The sequence below is a fragment of the Agrilus planipennis genome, unplaced genomic scaffold (assembly GCF_000699045.2).
Source record: "Agrilus planipennis isolate EAB-ADULT unplaced genomic scaffold, Apla_2.0 scaffold13, whole genome shotgun sequence".
Classification (NCBI taxonomy): Eukaryota; Metazoa; Arthropoda; class Insecta; order Coleoptera; family Buprestidae; genus Agrilus; species Agrilus planipennis.
The window spans coordinates 2260633-2279208 of NW_020439040.1; the positions used below are offsets into that span (position 1 = coordinate 2260633).

At 33.0% G+C, this 18576-nt stretch overlaps 6 protein-coding genes across 8 annotated transcripts; 5 read left to right on the plus strand and 1 right to left on the minus strand.

The window, feature by feature from the left end:
* The first annotated feature begins 127 nt into the window (after nucleotides 1-127).
* Nucleotides 128-1095, plus strand: LOC112905094 (gastrula zinc finger protein XlCGF49.1-like). The gene is made up of 2 exons (XM_025976794.1): nucleotides 128-947; nucleotides 1003-1095. Coding segments are annotated over exons 1-2 (813 nt in total). The 5' UTR covers nucleotides 128-136; the 3' UTR covers nucleotides 1005-1095.
* Nucleotides 1096-1494: 399 nt separating this feature from the next.
* On the plus strand, nucleotides 1495-2863 carry LOC108744211 (gastrula zinc finger protein XlCGF57.1-like). The gene has a single exon (XM_018479859.2). It carries the CDS (start codon nucleotides 1518-1520, stop codon nucleotides 2850-2852), a length of 1335 nt encoding a protein of 444 aa, XP_018335361.1. The 5' UTR covers nucleotides 1495-1517; the 3' UTR covers nucleotides 2853-2863.
* Nucleotides 2864-2967: 104 nt separating this feature from the next.
* LOC108744215 (S-adenosylmethionine sensor upstream of mTORC1) lies at nucleotides 2968-4373 on the plus strand. The gene is made up of 2 exons (XM_018479862.2): nucleotides 2968-4206; nucleotides 4282-4373. The coding sequence occupies exon 1, from the start codon at nucleotides 3097-3099 to the stop codon at nucleotides 4129-4131; it is 1035 nt and encodes a 344-aa protein (XP_018335364.1). The 5' UTR covers nucleotides 2968-3096; the 3' UTR covers nucleotides 4132-4206; nucleotides 4282-4373.
* On the plus strand, nucleotides 4213-5455 carry LOC108744216 (surfeit locus protein 1). The gene is made up of 4 exons (XM_018479863.2): nucleotides 4213-4560; nucleotides 4625-4819; nucleotides 4885-5058; nucleotides 5113-5455. Exons 1-4 carry the CDS (start codon nucleotides 4274-4276, stop codon nucleotides 5351-5353), a joined length of 897 nt encoding a protein of 298 aa, XP_018335365.1. The 5' UTR covers nucleotides 4213-4273; the 3' UTR covers nucleotides 5354-5455.
* A 251-nt stretch (nucleotides 5456-5706) lies between these two features.
* LOC108744301 (G-protein-signaling modulator 2) lies at nucleotides 5707-10733 on the minus strand. 2 transcript variants are annotated; one of them, XM_018480005.2, is made up of 9 exons: nucleotides 10294-10733; nucleotides 9999-10231; nucleotides 9661-9939; nucleotides 9173-9412; nucleotides 8855-9119; nucleotides 8576-8773; nucleotides 7904-8225; nucleotides 7443-7731; nucleotides 5707-7382 (listed from the first exon to the last, which is right to left on the minus strand). In XM_018480005.2, the coding sequence occupies exons 1-9, from the start codon at nucleotides 10336-10338 to the stop codon at nucleotides 7271-7273; spliced, it is 1983 nt and encodes a 660-aa protein (XP_018335507.1). In that variant the 5' UTR covers nucleotides 10339-10733; the 3' UTR covers nucleotides 5707-7270. The 2 variants fall into 2 exon arrangements, with proteins under 2 accessions (XP_018335507.1, XP_018335506.1); XM_018480004.2 differs by having other exon boundaries at nucleotides 8537-8773; nucleotides 10294-10732.
* Nucleotides 10734-11538: 805 nt separating this feature from the next.
* LOC108744287 (arf-GAP with Rho-GAP domain, ANK repeat and PH domain-containing protein 1) lies at nucleotides 11539-17472 on the plus strand. Of its 2 annotated transcripts, XM_018479986.2 has the most exons (12): nucleotides 11539-11774; nucleotides 11844-14203; nucleotides 14693-14886; nucleotides 14992-15227; nucleotides 15358-15481; nucleotides 15545-15757; nucleotides 15818-16005; nucleotides 16070-16306; nucleotides 16367-16501; nucleotides 16558-16776; nucleotides 16840-17140; nucleotides 17371-17472. In XM_018479986.2, exons 2-11 carry the CDS (start codon nucleotides 12336-12338, stop codon nucleotides 17107-17109), a joined length of 3684 nt encoding a protein of 1227 aa, XP_018335488.1. In that variant the 5' UTR covers nucleotides 11539-11774; nucleotides 11844-12335; the 3' UTR covers nucleotides 17110-17140; nucleotides 17371-17472. The 2 variants fall into 2 exon arrangements, with proteins under 2 accessions (XP_018335488.1, XP_018335487.1); XM_018479985.2 differs by having other exon boundaries at nucleotides 11539-14203.
* Nucleotides 17473-18576: the final 1104 nt, after the last annotated feature.

Below are 18576 nucleotides of genomic sequence, written 5' to 3' on the forward strand. Positions count from 1 at the left end.
TAGTTAAATAAAAATTATATATATTTATAAAAGGCTAATTGGTAAATGCGTTTAAACATTTTAGGTTATGTTCTTAGTTCTAATATTTTGTTTATTAAGAAGTTAACTGGAGTCTGTTAATTAACTGCATTAATAAATGGTAATTCAAATAAGAAGAAATTATTTGTCCCAAATGGATTCTAACGGCTGTTTAGATAAAGAATTACAAGAAATAAAAATCGAAGATAACAAAGAATTAGTAAGGGTGAAAGAGGAATTAACTTTTATTGATAGTGAAGAATATGAGGCAAATAATTACTTGGGGGTAACACAAAACTATATAAAAGAGGAATTCGAATATTTACCATTTGAGCATTTACCTATTAAAGAATCAAATAAGTGTGTTGCTAACAGCACAGGTGAAAAGAAAAAGAATGAAACTACATCGAAATTAGATTTAGTGTGTGATATTTGTGGTAAGAAATTTACCAGAAAGCCTAATTTATTAATTCACAAAAGACTTCACACTGGAGAAAAGCCATACTCATGCACTGATTGTCAAAAAATGTTTGCAAGAAAAGAACATTTAGCTCTTCATAGGAGAGTTCATACTGGAGAGAAACCATATTCATGTAAAGCTTGTGGGAAATTATTTAAAAGAAGGGACACTTTGGACACCCATTTTAAAATTCACACTGGAGAAAAGCCATACTCATGCAGTGATTGCCAAAAAATGTTTGCACGAAAAGAACATTTAGATGATCATAGGAGAGTTCATACTGGAGAGAAGCCCTATCCATGTAAGACTTGTGGGAAATTGTTTAAAAGAAAGTACCATTTGGACATCCATTTGAGAATTCACACAGGAGAAAAGCCATATTCATGCAGTGATTGTCAAAAAGTGTTTGCAAGGAAGGAACATTTAGATCATCATAGGAGAGACCATACTGGAGAAAAACCCTATTCTTGTAAGATTTGTGGGAAATTATTTAAAAGGAAGGACACTTTGGACACTCATTTTAGAATTCACACTGGTGAGAGACCTTATATGTGTAATATTTGTCATAGGGGCTTTCCCCAGAGACAAGGTTTAACTAGCCATTCATTGATTCACACTGGTGAAAAGAACATTTCGGCAGAAAAGCAGTTCTCTTGTCATGTTTGCCAGAAAGGATATAGTAAAAAAGATTTGTTGGAAAATCATATAAAGAAACTTCATAAGCAAGAGGTTGATAACATTGTTATGAAAACAGAAAGTAACAACGATTAAAAAATACTTTTTGGAATAATTTATGTATTACAATGAATTAGTTGCTACATTAATTCTCATAATATTTTCGTTTATAAAACGTTCAAATAATTTAGTTGCGGAAAATTGTTTACTGTACCACCCCTCATCTTACATTATTCTAGCATTGCCCTAATAATGATTTAAACTTTTTAGGTTATGTTCTAAGTTCTAGTGTGTTGTTTACGTTTTTATATCATTGTACAGTGCAATAATAAATGATAATATTAGAAGAAATTGTGTTTCCCAAATGAATTCCAATGACTATTTAGATCAAGACTTAAAAGAAATAAAAATCGAAGAAAAAGAATTAGTGAGTGTGAAAGAGGAGATTATTTCTACTGGTATTGAAGAGTATGAAACAAATAATTACTTGGAGGAAACAGAAAACCATATAAAGGAGGAATTTGAACATTTACCAGTTAATGAATCAGGTGAAAGTCTAGTTAACAGTACAAGTGAAAACAAAAAAAAACGTAAAACCACATCGAAGTTACATTATTTATGTGATATTTGTGGTAAGAAATTTACCAGAAAGCCTAATTTATTGATTCACAAAAGAATTCACACGGGAGAAAAGCCATACTCATGCACTGATTGTCAAAAATTGTTTGCAAGAAAAGAACATTTAGCACTTCATAGGAGAGTTCATACTGGAGAAAAACCTTATCCATGTACAGCATGTGGGAAATTATTTAAGAGAAAGTACCATTTGGATACCCATGTTAGAATTCATACTGGGGAAAGACCTTATGTATGTACTATTTGTAACAGGGGATTTACTCAAAAACAAGGTTTAACTCATCACTTGTTGATTCACACTGGTGAAAAGAACTTTTCCTGTGAAATTTGCAAAAAAGACTTTACCTTAAGAAATGACTTGACACTGCATCTTCGAACTCATTCTAAAGAAAAACCATTTTCTTGTAACATTTGTGGTAAGGGGTTTATTAGGAAAGAAAGATTAAAGGAGCACCTGTTAACCCATGGTGATGATAAGCCATTTTCTTGTGACATATGCGAAAAAAAGTTCTTAAAGAAAGAATATTTACAATTGCATCTTAGACTTCATGGTGAGACAAAACCATTTGTTTGTCAATTTTGCCAGAAAGCATTTGTTAGAAGAAGTATATTGAATAATCACCTTCGTATCCATTTGATGGATAAGAAATTTGTATGTGAAATTTGCCAAAAAGAATTTATTCACAAACAGAATTTAGAATCTCACATGTACCTTCATTCCGAAAAAAAACCATTTTCTTGCGAAGTGTGTGGAAAAGGATTTACTCGTAAGCATCATTTCGCTGCCCACTTACTCATTCACACAGGGGAAAGACCCCACACTTGTCCAGTTTGTCGAATGCAGTTTACAAGGAGACACATTTTAAACTCTCATCTAAGAAAACACACAGGAGAAAGACCTTTTGTTTGTGAAATTTGTAAAAAATCTTTTGCCCTAAAGCAAACATTAACAAGCCATTACAGGACTCATTCTGGAGAAAAACCGTTTTCTTGTCATGTATGCCAGAAAGGATACAGCAAAAAAGAATATTTAGAAAATCATATAAAAAAAGTTCATAAATAACAGGCTGATAACATTATTGTAAAGACAGAATGTAACATAATAGATTTAAAAATTTCTTAATTGGTTGTAATCAGTAATTAGTTTTTAAGTTTTTAGCGTCAATTTAAAATTAGCGCGACATGACATGATAATTTCGTTGCTAAGGGTTGGTATTAATATTGGTTACTAAACTAACAACTTCAAATTAACCATAAATTAACATAACCTATAATGTTGATGATGGTGATATGTCCATTTTTCTTTGATGATTTGTTTGATTTATTCAGATTATAATCAGACTGAAATGAAAAGAAAAACTAAGCCTGCAAGCAATGACCATTTGAAATTATCCCAAATTATAAAGGACGTCCACAAAAACTTACGTGAAGATGCAAAACGTCTTGGAACACAAAAAGCTTGGATTAATCATTGTAAACAGGAGGAAAGCCTTTTAAGATATGCTCAAGCCATGAAAGAACTTGCAACAAGACACTGGGAAAAAAATTATAATAATAACTGTAAAGCAAAATCACGAATCAAATGGATTTATGAATATTGTAGACTATACTTTTTTGATGGGGAGCTACTGAGACAAAGACGTCGTGAAATAGAAATAGCAAGAAAAATTGTAGCAAATGAGAGTTGTGAACGTTATTTACTTGGTAGTTTCATAGATAGTAGTGAAGAGAACTTATTTGATGTCAAAAGTGAATTAGAAGAAAAAATGTACTCGGAAAGCAATGCAAAATGCTTAAAATTATTGGATGTTGGCAGTTGCTACAATCCATTTAATGAATTTCCATGTTTGGATGTGTTGGCAGTTGATATAGCTCCTGCCAGTTCAGATGTAAAGTGGTGTGATTTTTTGGAAGTAAATATAATAAATAAGAAACCTGATTTATCACAACATCCTATAAAGGAACTGCAGGACTGCAGTTTTCATATAGTTGTTTTCAGTTTGCTTTTGGAATACCTGCCAAGTCCAGAACAAAGATTAAACTGTTGCTTAAATGCATATAAAGTTCTACAACATGAAGGAATTTTGTTGATCATTACCCCAGATTCAAAACATGTTGGTTCAAATGCAAAAATAATGTTAACTTGGAGATTCATACTATCAGAAATAGGGTTTTCAAGGATAAAATATGAAAAACTCCCTTATTTACATTGTATGGCTTTCAGAAAAAGTATTAACATTAATATAGCAAAAAGGTGGGCTCAGCTGCAAGACAACGAAAAGTTTTATAAAAACATGTATATTCCTCAAGATTTGAACAATAAAGAAATGAAAAAATTGTAGGGGTGTGATTAATCTTATTTAAATTAAGCGCCATCTAAGTTTATAATGCAGTAGAAGAAAAAGAAGAATCGACATGTAAATATAACCTATTTCTTTTTTACCAATGCCAAGTTAATGGTATACATGTAATATAAAAATAATTATGTACAGAATTACTAGGATCTTTAAAAACAACTCTAACTGCAGTTGTTATTCGTTGGTAAGGTCAACTTCAACCAAAAGTAAGAACATCCCAGTAGTAAGACAGACTCTTCGTGAAAAAGTTGCTTCTGAACACAAGGTAGCCCCTTTTGGATGGTTTCTTTTGGTAATTCCTGTTTCAACATTTGCATTGGGCACGTGGCAAGTTCAGAGAAAGAAATGGAAAGAAGATGTTCTTGCTAAATTAAGATCTTTAACAAAAGAAGACCCAATACCTCTGCCCGAAGAGTGAGTGTTTGTGTTTGCATTAAAGAGTAACATAAACATAAAGAACATCAATGGTGTATTTTAGTTTAAATGAAGTAGCAAAACTTGAATATCGTCCAGTGCATGTTAAAGGAAAATTTTTACATGATAAGGAACTGTATGTTGGGCCCAGATCCTTTATTAAGGATGGTGAGGCATCAACAGAGGGTTCAGTGTTTTCTGAAGGAAACGTGCATTCGGGTTACAACGTGATTACCCCATTAAAATTATCTGACAGGGAGTAAGTAAAAAATATGTTTAGAATATGCAGAATTAATAGTTACTTTATTTCCTTTTTTGTCAAAGTGAGATAATATTAGTAAATAGGGGCTGGGTACCAAACAAATTTAAAAATCCTTCATCTCGTCCTAAAGGTCAAGTTGAGGAGGAAGTGGATGTTATAGGTATAGTACGTTTCCATGAAAATAGACCCCCCTTTGTAACTAATAACATGCCTCAAACTAATAACTGGTTTTATAGGTAAAAATCAACACTAGTTAGTAGTAATTATTTTCCTAATTGTAGTTTTTTCAGGGATTTGAATGCAATGTGTGAGAAAACTGGAGCAGCACCAATATTTTTAGATGCGACCACTGATTTCAATATTAGTGGAGGTCCCATTGGAGGACAGACAAGAATTTCTTTGAGAAATGAACATTTGTCATATATAATCACTTGGTACAGTTTGTGTGCCCTAACAAGTTATCTTTGGTATAAAAGAATATATTTAGGTGAAATACCTGCAAACAGATTTCTTTGGAATCGGCCAAAATAAATCCTTAACTGAATTTGGATCCTGAAATCTTTTTCTTAGGTATTTCTTTTGTAAATACTCGTTTTTAAAAGCAATTTATCCAATAAAATTTACCTATTAAAATACGTTTCTTTTTAAATATAAGTCAGGATTAATTATAATTTTTATTACAGCTTTTGCTTTTTTAAGAAACTTTTTTATGCAACTGAACATTCATTTATATTTTTAGGGTTCCATATCAAAAATTAATTGGTCATGTTCTTTTTTATTTAATGTGGATTGGCAGTCTTTCTTCTGCTCTATCATTTTTTAACGTTTTGCATGGTTTTAATACTTCTTTAATTGAATTTTCGATTAAAGGAGAATAAAATACATCCAATTTTTTTCAGGATTTATTTTAATACAATTTGTACCACAATGTCGCACATTAATTTATGCTTAAATATGAAGGCATTTATTCTTGATATAATATTTGCATCTGTTAAAATTTCGGAAATATGTACTCTTTGGTTAGCTCACACACACATTTGAAATAATAATTAACAATATTATTTCTACACTGTTGCAAAAATTAAGAATAAAACAAATATATATATATAATACATTTAAAAATAATAATTACCGTGAAACATATATATATCATCGTCATAAAATGCGTTTAAATACAACAAATTTTTCCTATCCTTATACCTATATTGTAATGAAAAAATTCCCTCTAATATTGGCACTAACTATCTCTTTAATTTTTTCGGAACAAAATGCATAATTAGGTTCCCAAAAAAGACCTACCGTGGTTTATAAATACTTTAATATAAGATTTATAATTACTACACTCTTAAAATTCTCGATATTTACAACTTAAATAAAAATTACATATTTAAGAAATGAAAGAAATACTATTTAGATAATTCTTTGTTAATTTCTTCAGTTATGTTTCGAATTGCTTTTTTTTTCCTAAAGAAAACTAATTTATCAAAACTATAACAAGAAAAATATTTAAGTCTTAAACAAAAGCTGCAGTCTTCTTGTTAACGTTTTTTTTTATAAGCTACTGCGTAAAGTTAATGGAAGGATGGATTAGTTTTTTTTTTAATATGATAAACAATACTGTTCAGTAATTATTTTGCAATTGGCACAAAAAATTTTTAAAAAAATAAACGAGATCCAATGTTTAAGTGGAGAGTAGTTAAAATAGCTATATACTATTGGAGAAAGAAATTATTATTATTTAAATCAAAATTATGTATATAAATACTGTATATCATTAGTCAGATCTTTCTTGTTTTTTGATTATTATAATTTACAAATCACATTCCAGTCAATATGGAGGAGCTGCCTTTAAAAGTATAGGTTTTACATTTTCGTTACACCACTGAAATTTGCTTTATCACAAAAAATATATCCAACAAGAAAAATGTTCTATTTTACTTGTAAACAGTTGAACAATAAAATATGTTCTTACTTGCACACCAATACCAAGTTTTGGTCTAATCCCTTGGAAGTAAACGAGTTCTTGCACAAAAAAAAACAAGAGGCTTACAACCACAAGGGCAAATCACCCATATTGACTATTATGATCATTTAATTTGTATATTACAAACCTCCTATTAGCTAATAATTCAAGTTTCTTTGAAACAAATCTAAGAACCGATATACATTGGCAGTTTATAAACTTTATCAATAAATTTAATATTAACAAACCACATTTATAAGCAATCATTTCCATTTTGTAAATAACATTTAACAATTTCATAAGACTTTTATCGTTTAAATGTACATTTTTGTACATCAATTTGTACCTATCTACTGCAAATTTGTATGTGTCCAGACAAACAAAATTATAAATAATAGAAAGTGCTATATTATAAAAAGTCGCGTTGGTCAATTAGCTGTTGTCTTCATCGTTGAAATAATCGTCTTTTTGAAAAATAAAAACAATTATTTGTTCTTTTTTTTACCGCCAGTGTTGTTGCTACTGCTGCTGCTGCTGCCATTAGAATTTGAGTTGATTGAACCATTTTGAGCGTGAGGTACATTACCGTTTGCCATCCTACACCATTAATTAAATTTTTGTACCATTTTTAATAGTCAAAATCAAACAATGTCTTACCTGTGTTCAATTCGAGGTACCGCGGCCCTTTGATCGTCCATACGTCCCGATTGAAATCTCATTATAAGCGAAAAAAAGTCTTCATCTGGAACAGTAGCCCCGCTCTTTTTCGACGACGTCGGAGGAGGTTCTTCAGACTCCACGTCGACAGCTGGAGCAGGAAGGGGCGACCGCTGATCCTCTAAACGCGAACCTTGACACCGAACGAGTTGGTCAAGAAAAGAGTCGTCGGGAACATTGTTACGATTAACTTCAACAGCCAATCTTTGGAGGGAATTTGTTTGCAGTCCTGAAAAATATTTTGAGTTTAATCAATTTTACAGTTTCCCAAAAATGGGACTGTGTAACAGATAGGGTATGCGCAATCCAGTTCCACAAGTTTATGTTTTTAGCCACATAAACTAATCTAAGCTAGCTTAATTTAAACCCGGTGTAATCGTTTAAAATTAGTTTTTAAGTACCTGGTAGATGGGGCAATGCAACCCTCTGTTCATCCATTCGTTTACTTTGCATGCCAACAATCATGTCTAAAAGGTCGTCCGGTCCGTCTCCTGACCTCGTTGTAGTTGAAGACGGTATGTTAACCATATTAGTGTTCTCTTTGTTGTCAATGTTAAGAGAACACCTCTGGTCATCCATGCGTTTTGACTGAAAACGGGATAGCAAATCGAAAAACGAATCATCTTCGACATTTCTAGACGATCCAAGGGGAGCTATGGAGACTGTGGGAGGTGATTGAACCGTCAGTGCACCCCGCGGGGGTTGCTTACCGTCCGGCGTCATCTATAAAAGTGATTAGGTTATTTTCAAAACGTCTTGGAAGCATTTATAAATAAAAGCATATGTAACATGCACTAAAACTGCTACAAGTTTGTGTGTGAGTAGTTTCATTCCCGCTTTAATTTTTTAAAACCAAAACCAATATTATGACATTGAACATATAAACACCTTAGAAACTATATACAAAACAACAAACAAGCACGATATTTAAGACGCTTTAACAAACTACCTGTTGTTCATCTTGCTAAACAAAACTCCGCCTCAAAAATATAAAATAAAATAAAAAGATCCAAACCATCCACGTCAGCCACTACCTTAATAAGACTGAGCTGTTCCATGCTTTCGCGTCTCACCCTGTGCATACGCTGTCCCGACGACGCATCTTCAACCCCGTTCTGTTGTCTGAGACCACTAGTCGAATCTGTTCCTTCACTATTAGATTTTAACTCATTAATCCCATCACCCGAGTCGGGAGTTGATGGTAAGTCCATCACTTTGCGTAAATCTGCTATATTCAACTTAGCAGTAGACTCACCTACTGTGTCGCCCAACTAAGAAATACAATACAGAAATAATTTATAATTTAACGATGGCATTTTTTAAGTTTAGAAATTAATTTTCATTATTTTTACCTCTCTGCTAATTTCGAAATGTTTGGTAGCAAAATAAAGGGCCTTCTCGTGGTTCGATAGGGCAGCGTAGGCGTTCCCGAGGGACCAACAGGCTCGTCCTTCGCCTACCTGGTCTGAAAGGTGTTGGGCAATGAGAAGGTGTCTTAGATGGTATTCGACAGCAGTCTCGTAGTCTCGTAATAGGGTATAAGTATTTCCCAGGCTGTAACAGGCCTGTGCTTCTACTGCACGGTCCCCAAGTTCCTGTGCTAAAGCTAAAGTTCGTCTGTAAAATTCTATGATCAGTTTTTTTGCTCCTTTTTGAAAGACTTTTCTTACTTATAATGATGAGCAGCTTCTTCAAACTGTCCAAGAAAGATATGAGAATTTCCGAGATTACTGTGAGCCCTTCTTTCAGCAGCCTTATCTCCAAACTGTCTTGCTATGGAAAGACGTTCTTCGTGGTACCTTATCGCTTGCCCGAAGTCTCCCAAAAGGTAGTGAGTATTCCCTAGATTTCCACAAGCTCTTCCTTGTGCCGCTATGTCCCCTATTTCGCGCATCAACTCCAAATTTTCCCTACAAAGGATTTTTGATTGTACAAGTTCTACTTTTGTACAGAGAACAAATACGACTAAATCTTCTAAAAAATATAACTGTTACCATTACAAAAGTAAACAGAGTTAGGTATATCTAATAAAAATAGTATTACCGACGAATGTTTGTTAATTAAAACAAATATCATAAACATATTGCAAACAAGTATCTGATGTTATTTTATTGTTTACTTAAATGTGTGAATAGTTTTCTTCTTTTGAAATCCTTACTCATAATAAGCAACAGCTTGTTGCAAACATTCCTTCACTTCATCAGAAAATTCTCCTGGATCTTTTTGCCCAACCCTCCCAATATGCTTCCCCTTTGCGTGATAAACATTTCCCAAATTGTAAAGAGCCCTGCCTTCACTTTGTCTATCTTGCAACTCTCTTGACAGCTCCAAATGTCTTTTGCAGCAGTCCACAGCATCATCAAATCTTCCCATTACTTTGAGGGTATTCCCAAGGTTGCCCGATGACTTTGCTTCTCCTAATTTGTCCCCCATTGTCCTATAAAAAAAAGACTAACTCTTTATTTTTCAGTTCCTTTTAGTTTTGTTTATTAATACCTTGCAAGTGTTAGATCATGTTTATGGTACTGCATGGCTTTAACATAATCACCCAAATAGAAATAAGCATTTCCCAATTGACTGTAAATGGCGCTTAGGGTTCGTAAGTCATCAGTACCTGCTTGAATAGCTGCTTGAAAAAATGCCACCCCTGCCCTGCAATCGCCTGCTTTGCATAATCTTTCACCCTCCAAAGCCAATTCAAGACACATATTGCTCGAACCGTCATAATGCTATAAAATTTTTTGAAATCAACAAAAACAACATGAATTAATTAGATTGTGGTAATACTGACCTGCTCTTCAGCAGTTAAATTTTCAGCACTAGCGCTAATCGACATTTTCACTACTTTACACTAAGAAATTCCGTTGAATTAGGTTATAAATGATTTATGAAAATTTATGCTCCATAATTGATAAAATTACTTTTTAAGCGTCATTTTCTTTTCGTTTCGTTAATCTTTGCCCCTAAAGGTTACCTAAATTTGGCACTAACTACAGGCACTAATTATGCCGAAGTTACTTCTGGAATTTAAATTAGAAGGGTTGTGTCTAAATTATCAAAACATTATGTTCACACTACCATTAATTAGCAATAAATATTTGTCTAAAAACTCTTCTTAATGTGCACATTCTTTAGCGAATAGTAATACGAAAAACAACTATAATTAATCATCTAATTTTGTATATATCTAACACTTCTTAGGAAAATAAATGATTCAATAACTAATGTGAACCATGAGCATCATTGGGTAACTAATTATTTCTTTTATTAATATAGCCAATTAATTTTATTTCCGAAAAGGGAAGAAATAAGCTTTAAGTTGAATGTTCTTTTTAATTAAATTGTTTACGTACGTTGCTCTGTGGTCTTTTACAAAATAAAAGCAAAACAATGGTGTACTTAAAGTTTTAAAACAATGATAATACGTTTGTTTTATTGGTCCGGATGTAAAACAGACAATATGTAGCAGTATAATAATTTTAAATGTTTCTTTTATATCGGTTAATCCTAAGTTAAATACGATTCTATACAGCCGACTAAAATAAAAATTGGTGTTAGTGTCAAAAAGAAATTATCGAAAATTTCGTAAGATTATTGTGCGTATATGTAGTGATGTTAAATATGATTATGCGTACTCTAGTTTTAAAATTTCTTTTATTAATTTTTAATGTTGCCTGTACATTTTTATTGTGATCGACTGTACATTTACTTAACAATTGCGTGGGCGTTTACAAACAAAAGAACTGTTGTAGATCTATTATCTATGGTTGTAGATGATCTATTTTTAAGTTTATTAATGCATACTCTTGAAGTGCTAGCGTTGGCGAACTATTTTTTTATCGGGAGATTAATTTATGGTTCATTTAAACCAAAATTTNAAATTAGAATTGTAAATTTGTACATGAAACGGTGGTAGGTATGGGTATATTTTTTTTTTGCCTGTACATTTTTATTGTGATCGACTGTACATTTACTTAACAATTGCGTGGGCGTTTACAAACAAAAGAACTGTTGTAGATCTATTATCTATGGTTGTAGATGATCTATTTTTAAGTTTATTAATGCATACTCTTGAAGTGCTAGCGTTGGCGAACTATTTTTTTATCGGGAGATTAATTTATGGTTCATTTAAACCAAAATTTAATGTTGTCTAGGTCAAGAAATACAAAACTTTTAGTACAGAGAGTAACAGACAAAGACAAGTAACAGAGTAAAAGCAATGCTACAAACAATGCTGGTTCGTTGGCTCCAGCCCTGATTAGTCATCAAATTGTAATAACAGCATCATACGTTAACGTTTGCATATTTCATCTTAATTCAGCGCATATTCTTTATTTCCAGTTCCAGTTCATTTGCTATGTTGATACGACACTGATATTTGGTGAAACTTTAAAGCTGGTAACATTGACTCGTCAAAACATTATCAGAAGTTGTTTACTTGTCTAATCAGATTCGTATTTTATTTGTGTGTGAATGAGTAATAAACTCATAATCAAACATCGTTACTGTAAAGTGCCAAGTTTTGCATAGATAACGAAGTTGTAGGAAAAGTATGCAGTTTTGTTCAAGTGTTTAATTGAACGCAACAAGTTGTAAAAACGTAAAAACGAAATAGGAAAGTTTTGTGCAGTTCTTTCTGATTGTTGCAGTTTGTTGACATTTGAAAAGAAAATAAAAAATGCTGACAAAGGATTTCGTCGTTAACATACTTCACGTAAGAAATAATTTAAAAATTCGATAATGTGACCTAGAAACATTGCGATAATAATTCGTGCTGCATATTCATGTATTAATAAGTAAACAAAGGCTTTGCTTGCAACATATGTACTAAGTATGAACGCACCCATTCCTGCACCCCGAAACTTGTCTCAAAATGATATTAAAAAACCTGTCCCAACTCCAAGAAAGACAATTCCTATTAGAAAAGTGGAAGTTGAGCAACAATCTTTGAGAAATGAAAATTTTAATATTAATGAAGATGACAAACAGTCAATTAAAGAGGAACCAACACCGACAAGTACTTTCTCTAGACGAGTACGAAAATTTAGTAATACATCGAAACAAATTAAAGATGAATTGACTGAGAAAGTTAATGAAAAGAAAAAAATGGTAATTGAGGGTACCCGACAAAGTATGAAAAGAATTACAAGACGCTTTACAACATCAGGTTGTGAAAATTCAAATGCTGTTGAGAATGTACCACAAGAGGAAGAAAGGAAATCTGAGCCGGTAGGTGATATTTTTAACAAAATATCTTTTAAATCTCCCATAAAGTTAATAGAAAATGATTATGCTAATTCTGAAGTTGATAGATTAAGCAATCACAGTTCTGAAAGCTTAGAAAGTTTGCCACCCCCTATGTACCCTCCACCTCCTCTTAGAGAAGATGCTATTTATGATAAGCCACAATCACTTCCTTCTTCAAGTGGAAATAGTATAAGCAACAGTTCTGGCAGTGCACCAATTTGTCATACTAATTCAAATTTGTATGAAAGTGTTTTCCCTTCTTATCCCAATAACAGTGATTCTGAAAGCTGTACAGATACAGTTGCTGGCACCATTGACAAAAAGCTTGAACTTTCCAGATCAGATTCGTGGTATTATTATGATTCAGTTTCAAAAAATGAAAACATTTATTCTAATGTTGATGCTACACCTCCTTTAATTGCTGAAAAAGTTGAACCTGAAAGCACATTGACAAATAACGTCATAAGTTATGAGAATTATGAGATAAACAGAACCAAGTCACCTAATATAGTCAGTGAATTAAAAGCTTCACCTCAAGATAGCCCAAAAATTAACGAATGTAGAAAGCAACATCCTAATTTAAACAGTAGCAATTCCCCGTCACCTTCAGAATTTAGTAATCCGTTTATGGCTTCAGATTTGCCTCACAACAATTTGAACAGCCCTAGTATTACAATGAACAAAGAGGCCAATGCTTTAGATGAGACTTTAAGTGAAGCACTATCAGGTGTTTCTGTACGTAACTCGTTATACGAAAATTGTGCCATAACGCCTCCCCCAAGGTTAAAAAAAGGCATTAAGCAGCCTACCAAAAGCTTAATAATGCAATTTGATCCCCTAAGTAACATAGAAAAATTAGACCATAACATCACTGACTTGAATGCCCTGGAAGAACTTCTGCAAGGGGACTTGTGCAATAATTCGAGTGTTATTACTGCCGATAACTGGAGCGCCTCCAATGAATCGGAAGTAGAGGAGTACATGAGTCCTCCAACTCCACCGATTAGATTCGATTCTTTGCCCGAAGAAACGATGAGCTCTTCATGGGAACCCCCGACAGCTAATCAGACACCTCCACTTGATAAATCAAAAACGAGTTGGTTTTTAGAAGAGCCTGCACCAGAAACACCAAAGAAAAGACCCAGCTGGTTCAAGCAAGTCAGCGTTCGAATGAAGGTACCTGAAAAAATTACTTTCAAAGGATCCAAAGATAATATGCTGGTGCGACCTGCATTGGTGTCTAAAGGGATGATTCAACAGAAAGGGATGCTTTATAAGATTACTAGTGGTCCAGTTGAGGATTTATTTGGAGAATTTAGCGCAAGATGGTGTATACTGGAAACTGGGAATTTTTATTGTTATTCAGATAACGTAAGCGACACTATAAAAGAACATTTTCCCATGGAGAACATTATGAGCATACAGGTTCTTCTGGATCAAAAATTTAAGTATAGGTAAGATCAGTTGTAGAAGTTTACTAAAGGTAGTAAAGTTTAAGACACTTGAATCAATTAATTTTCAAGTTTATATAAACTATATAACATCATATTATTCATAACAAATTATGTTTTTCTTAACGGTAGCAGTGGACAAATAATTACTCATTTCAAAAATAGCATTCATTCATAATTCACTTAATAAAGTTTCGATGGAATTTCGTTTGTAGTATTTCTGTTATATTTAATAACTACTCATTAGCAGTAATGGATCTAATTGTGTATTTTCATATGTTAAATTACTTTTTTGTACGACGAAACAAAAAGGGATTGTAATACATATAGTACAATGATATTTTATCTATTATTGCTTATCATACAAGAATTTATAAAGTAAATATATTTTACAGGCAAGTAACGGATTAAATACATTTATATTATAATATTGTTTATGTACTAAATTATTAAAGACAAAAAATCAATATTTATAATAATTTTTTATTACAGATATGAAAATGATGACTTGCATTGCTTTGAATTGAATGTTTCGGGCAAAAGTAGAGGGGGATATGTTTATGGTAGCAGAAGTGTTTCGGAAAGAAGAGTTTGGATGCAGAAAATTGCTGAAAGTATGACCAATAGATTCAGTGCAAAAATTACTTCTGATTACAGTAGAATGGGCTGGGCTTACGTTAGAGAAGGTAATAGAAATAGCCTTTATACATCATTTAGACACTGTAATTAGCAAATTTATTGTGCTGCGTAGCCTTTTATATTGTAAAATGAGATGCCCTGTAAATTTCAAGGTATCAGCGGAGAATGGGCTGGTGCTTGGGTGATTCTTTCTAAAAGGATCTTGTACTATGCAATTGATAATTCGTCAGTAAAGTCGATAGATCTTAGGAAAGCTCGTTGCATAGAAATGAGGACTGTGCCAGAAACAGAAATTGTCCCCACTACGAATAATAAAGGACCCAACATGGTAGTAGATTGCCCTTCTGCTGTCTTGTATTTACGTATGTGGACGTCAAGAGAAACAAAGGTACCAAAAGAAATATGATATTGACTACCTATCTCGCTCATAGAATACCTATAGTAACTCATTTTCAAACGTGTACTTTGGGATTATTTGAATTTTATTGTGTAATAAATTTTTTATTAATATTTTTCAGGCTTGGTGTCATATTGTTCGAATGAGTGCCCATAGTAATGGTGCTCTTTTAGAACAACAACAGCTAACTAAAAACGACGTACCAGTAATCGTAGAAAAATGTATCAACTTTATATATGCACATGGTAATTCGATTAATTTTTTTATTTTTCTTTGAAAATTTTATGTTTTTTTTTTTGTATAAACAGGAAGTATGTGCGAAGGAATTTACCGAAGGGCTGGAGGTGGAGGGGCCGTTCAAGAACTCTTAACACAATTTAGAAGAGACGCGTGGGCAGTTCAACTTACTATCGATAAATATTCCGAACATGACGTAGCTACGGTTCTCAAACGGTTTTTTAGGGACTTACCCGAACCTTTACTGTCTTCTTCAAACAGGCAATATTTATGCCAAGTTTCATGTAAGTTTTTTTAATGGTTTTAATTAGTTAATAATTTTAATAATTGTATTTTATTATTAGTGGTCAAAAGTATAGATGACAGGGTTCGTATGTACAAAGCAGTTTTCGACCAGTTCAACCCCATTGCTTATAAAACCATTAGACGCCTGTTAGGACACTTGCATTTTATTAACAGTCAAAGTAAGAAGAACTTGATGACCATCGATAATTTGGCAGCGGTTTGGGGCCCAACTCTAATGCAGTATGATGTAATGTTTTTGAGGACAATGATTAGAGTGTAATAATCAATAAATTAATTTATTGTCATTATAGGATAAAGACGGACAGTTGTACAGTCAAAAAGAGGTGACTGTAGTTGGTCAACTAATTTCTTTGTACAAAAATATTTTCGCCGAAAACGCCGAAGAAGTGGAGCAAGAAAGACAAATGCTTCAGGTCCTGGAGAAGTGTACTAATTCCCCCCAAGGCCCTGTTAATACCAAATCTTCTGGAGATCTTAGGGTTTGGATTTATTTACACAATAAAGATGGGGAAACATTTAATGTTGCTGTAAGGCATTTTTTAAATACTCTTTTTAGAAGTTACTATATATATTGGTTTTGATTTTAGATTGGACCCCACAAGACTGCTTATGATGTATGTTTAGAACTTAGCTCAAAAGCCAAAATAGCAGTTCACGAGTTGATACTAGAAGAATTTGTCCTTAATGGGAATTTATATAGGCCAGTACATTACAAAGAAAAGGTAAATCATTGATTATTTATTTGGAAAAGTAAAAATTCTTTTATTTTTTATTGTAGGTTTTAGATGTGGTTTTGAGATGGGGCTATTGGTGTGAAGCAGATAGAAAAGACAACATTCTGGTGCTGTCTCCGCTTTGCAAGTATTGGGAATTTATTCAAGATAAATTCTTGCCAGTTTCTGGTGAACTCAAATTTGCTGATAATAAGTCAAGAATGTTCAAGAATTTCATATTCGAACTTGCACAAGCTAAATTGACGTGCTACAAGGACAAAACGGTAAATTACATTTCTTAATACATTCCTTTATCTTGTTGGACCATCGTATTGTTTGTTAATTAGTGTGCAGTGAAATTGTCATCGTGGAACATTGAAGATATTGTATGGTATCTGGGAAACGAGCCCAAAAGGAACCCTCAGTCGAAATGGACGATTACCTTTTTCCCGAAGAACGAACCTCCAGTTAGAGCGAAATCGAAACCGTGGTTTGGGAATATTCTCGTCTGGACTGATCCTGCTTTCAGGGCCATGTGGCTGTCATCTATGCTACGACTGGAACACCCTACTGACCTTACTCCCCCACCACAACATGTTAACCTTATGTCAGCTTGAAAAAAAGGAGATTAGGACATACAAAACAAAGGTACAATTTTTGAGTTTACTATTTATCTAGGTAAGTACTAAGATTTTTTAGTGTACCATCTCTGATTAATTTAAAACCTTTGTATGTGTATTTTCAGCTTGTGCATTTAATTTTCCCAAAGATGTTTTCCAGTTTGCCCTTATTTCCTCATACGGTTAAAAATGGTTCCTCTTAAAAGTCCTAGAAAACCTTGAAATTAAGGTTTTTGCATTTTTTGCGTTTTTTTTTAGGTTTGGCAGCACCACGAAAAATGATAGTCCAATTATGTCTCCATGAAGTTATATTGTCCACAATGGTGCTATTATAAATATTTTTATTTTATAGGTTTATAANTTTGTCAAGTATTTTTTCTGTGTTCCTTCTGTACAGATGCTAAACTTTAAATATCCTCAAAATTTTCAATTTTGTCGGGTCTAACTGCTTATAAAAAGTAGTCACATGGGCACATAGGTATCCATTTTTTAAGGGTGATTGTTTAATTGTCTTTCAATTAATAATGGTAATATTAATGGTAGACTTGCGGCATACAAATCCGGTTGTGACCTGGTGGCATTCATGACCAGAATATTGTTTGTTGTTCAATTATTTATCCTTTGCGTGTAACTATTCGTTGTAGCGCAGCTATTTGCTATGCAAAATAAACGGCATGGGTATGTAAAATCGAAGAATTGTGTTTTCTCGTTGTACGTATGTGGGATGTATACGACTGGGTCGAATCGGACTCACTATTATCGATTTGTAACACCGATGATATCGATCGAGTTGTTTAAAAAAGAATTCCGATAAAATGATAATGAAAATCGCACAACGTTAACTACACAACACTGTCGTACTTAAATGCACTTGTTAGGATTTGATTTTAGACGAATTAGGCATAGGCAATTAATTAGATATGCACTTAAGTAAATTAGATGGACATGGACATTGAAGCTCAAAAAAAAAGACCTCAAAATCAAGTCTTGCACTTATCTGATTGCAGAGTGATTTATAAGACTCTTTGGTATGCTCACGCAAACATGCGTGCCATGTCTAGAACTAATTAAAAAGATCTCATTTTCTTGTAATATTATTTTCATCATATCACGAGTCAATATGTCTTTATTTTCGCTTTGGACGACCGGTTGAATATTATGCAAAAACAATTAATGGTTTACTACATAGGTACTGTTTATGTAACATTCTTATTAGTTGAGATAACCAGTTTGCGCAAAAATATTTGATTTAGGAATGGTAATAATGATTAAGGACAACATTGATGTTTTTCTGTTTTCATGTATCGATGTAATTAACTCGGATAATGAATAGAAAAAAGCAATTTACCTTTCCCCGTACGTGTCATAACAATCATACGACTATGTCGAAGACTATTTCTTGTAGGCGTATGCCTGGTGGCTAAATTGGCTGTTGCTGCGATATTCTGAGGTACTGTGGTGTTC

Bases quoted from the DNA above. Each gene is read 5' to 3' on its own strand.
- LOC112905094 (XM_025976794.1), top strand. From the start codon at position 137: ATGGTAATTCAAATAAGAAGAAATTATTTGTCCCAAATGGATTCTAAC.
- LOC108744215 (XM_018479862.2), top strand. From the start codon at position 3,097: ATGATTTGTTTGATTTATTCAGATTATAATCAGACTGAAATGAAAAGA.
- LOC108744301 (XM_018480004.2), bottom strand. From the start codon at position 10,338: ATGTCGATTAGCGCTAGTGCTGAAAATTTAACTGCTGAAGAGCAG. The intron at 9,940-9,998 runs GTATTAATAAAC...TTTTTTTTATAG, and splicing joins CATGATCTAACACTTGCAAG to GACAATGGGGGACAAATTAG. The intron at 8,226-8,536 runs GTAGTGGCTGAC...TCACTTTTATAG, and splicing joins AACAGCTCAGTCTTATTAAG to ATGACGCCGGACGGTAAGCA.
- LOC108744216 (XM_018479863.2), top strand. From the start codon at position 4,274: ATGTACAGAATTACTAGGATCTTTAAAAACAACTCTAACTGCAGTTGT. The intron at 4,561-4,624 runs GTGAGTGTTTGT...GGTGTATTTTAG, and splicing joins CCAATACCTCTGCCCGAAGA to TTTAAATGAAGTAGCAAAAC. The intron at 5,059-5,112 runs GTAAAAATCAAC...TAGTTTTTTCAG, and splicing joins ACTAATAACTGGTTTTATAG to GGATTTGAATGCAATGTGTG.
- LOC108744287 (XM_018479985.2), top strand. From the start codon at position 12,336: ATGAACGCACCCATTCCTGCACCCCGAAACTTGTCTCAAAATGATATT. The intron at 15,482-15,544 runs GTAATTCGATTA...TTGTATAAACAG, and splicing joins CAACTTTATATATGCACATG to GAAGTATGTGCGAAGGAATT. The intron at 15,758-15,817 runs GTAAGTTTTTTT...TTTTATTATTAG, and splicing joins ATATTTATGCCAAGTTTCAT to TGGTCAAAAGTATAGATGAC.
- LOC108744211 (XM_018479859.2), top strand. From the start codon at position 1,518: ATGAATTCCAATGACTATTTAGATCAAGACTTAAAAGAAATAAAAATC.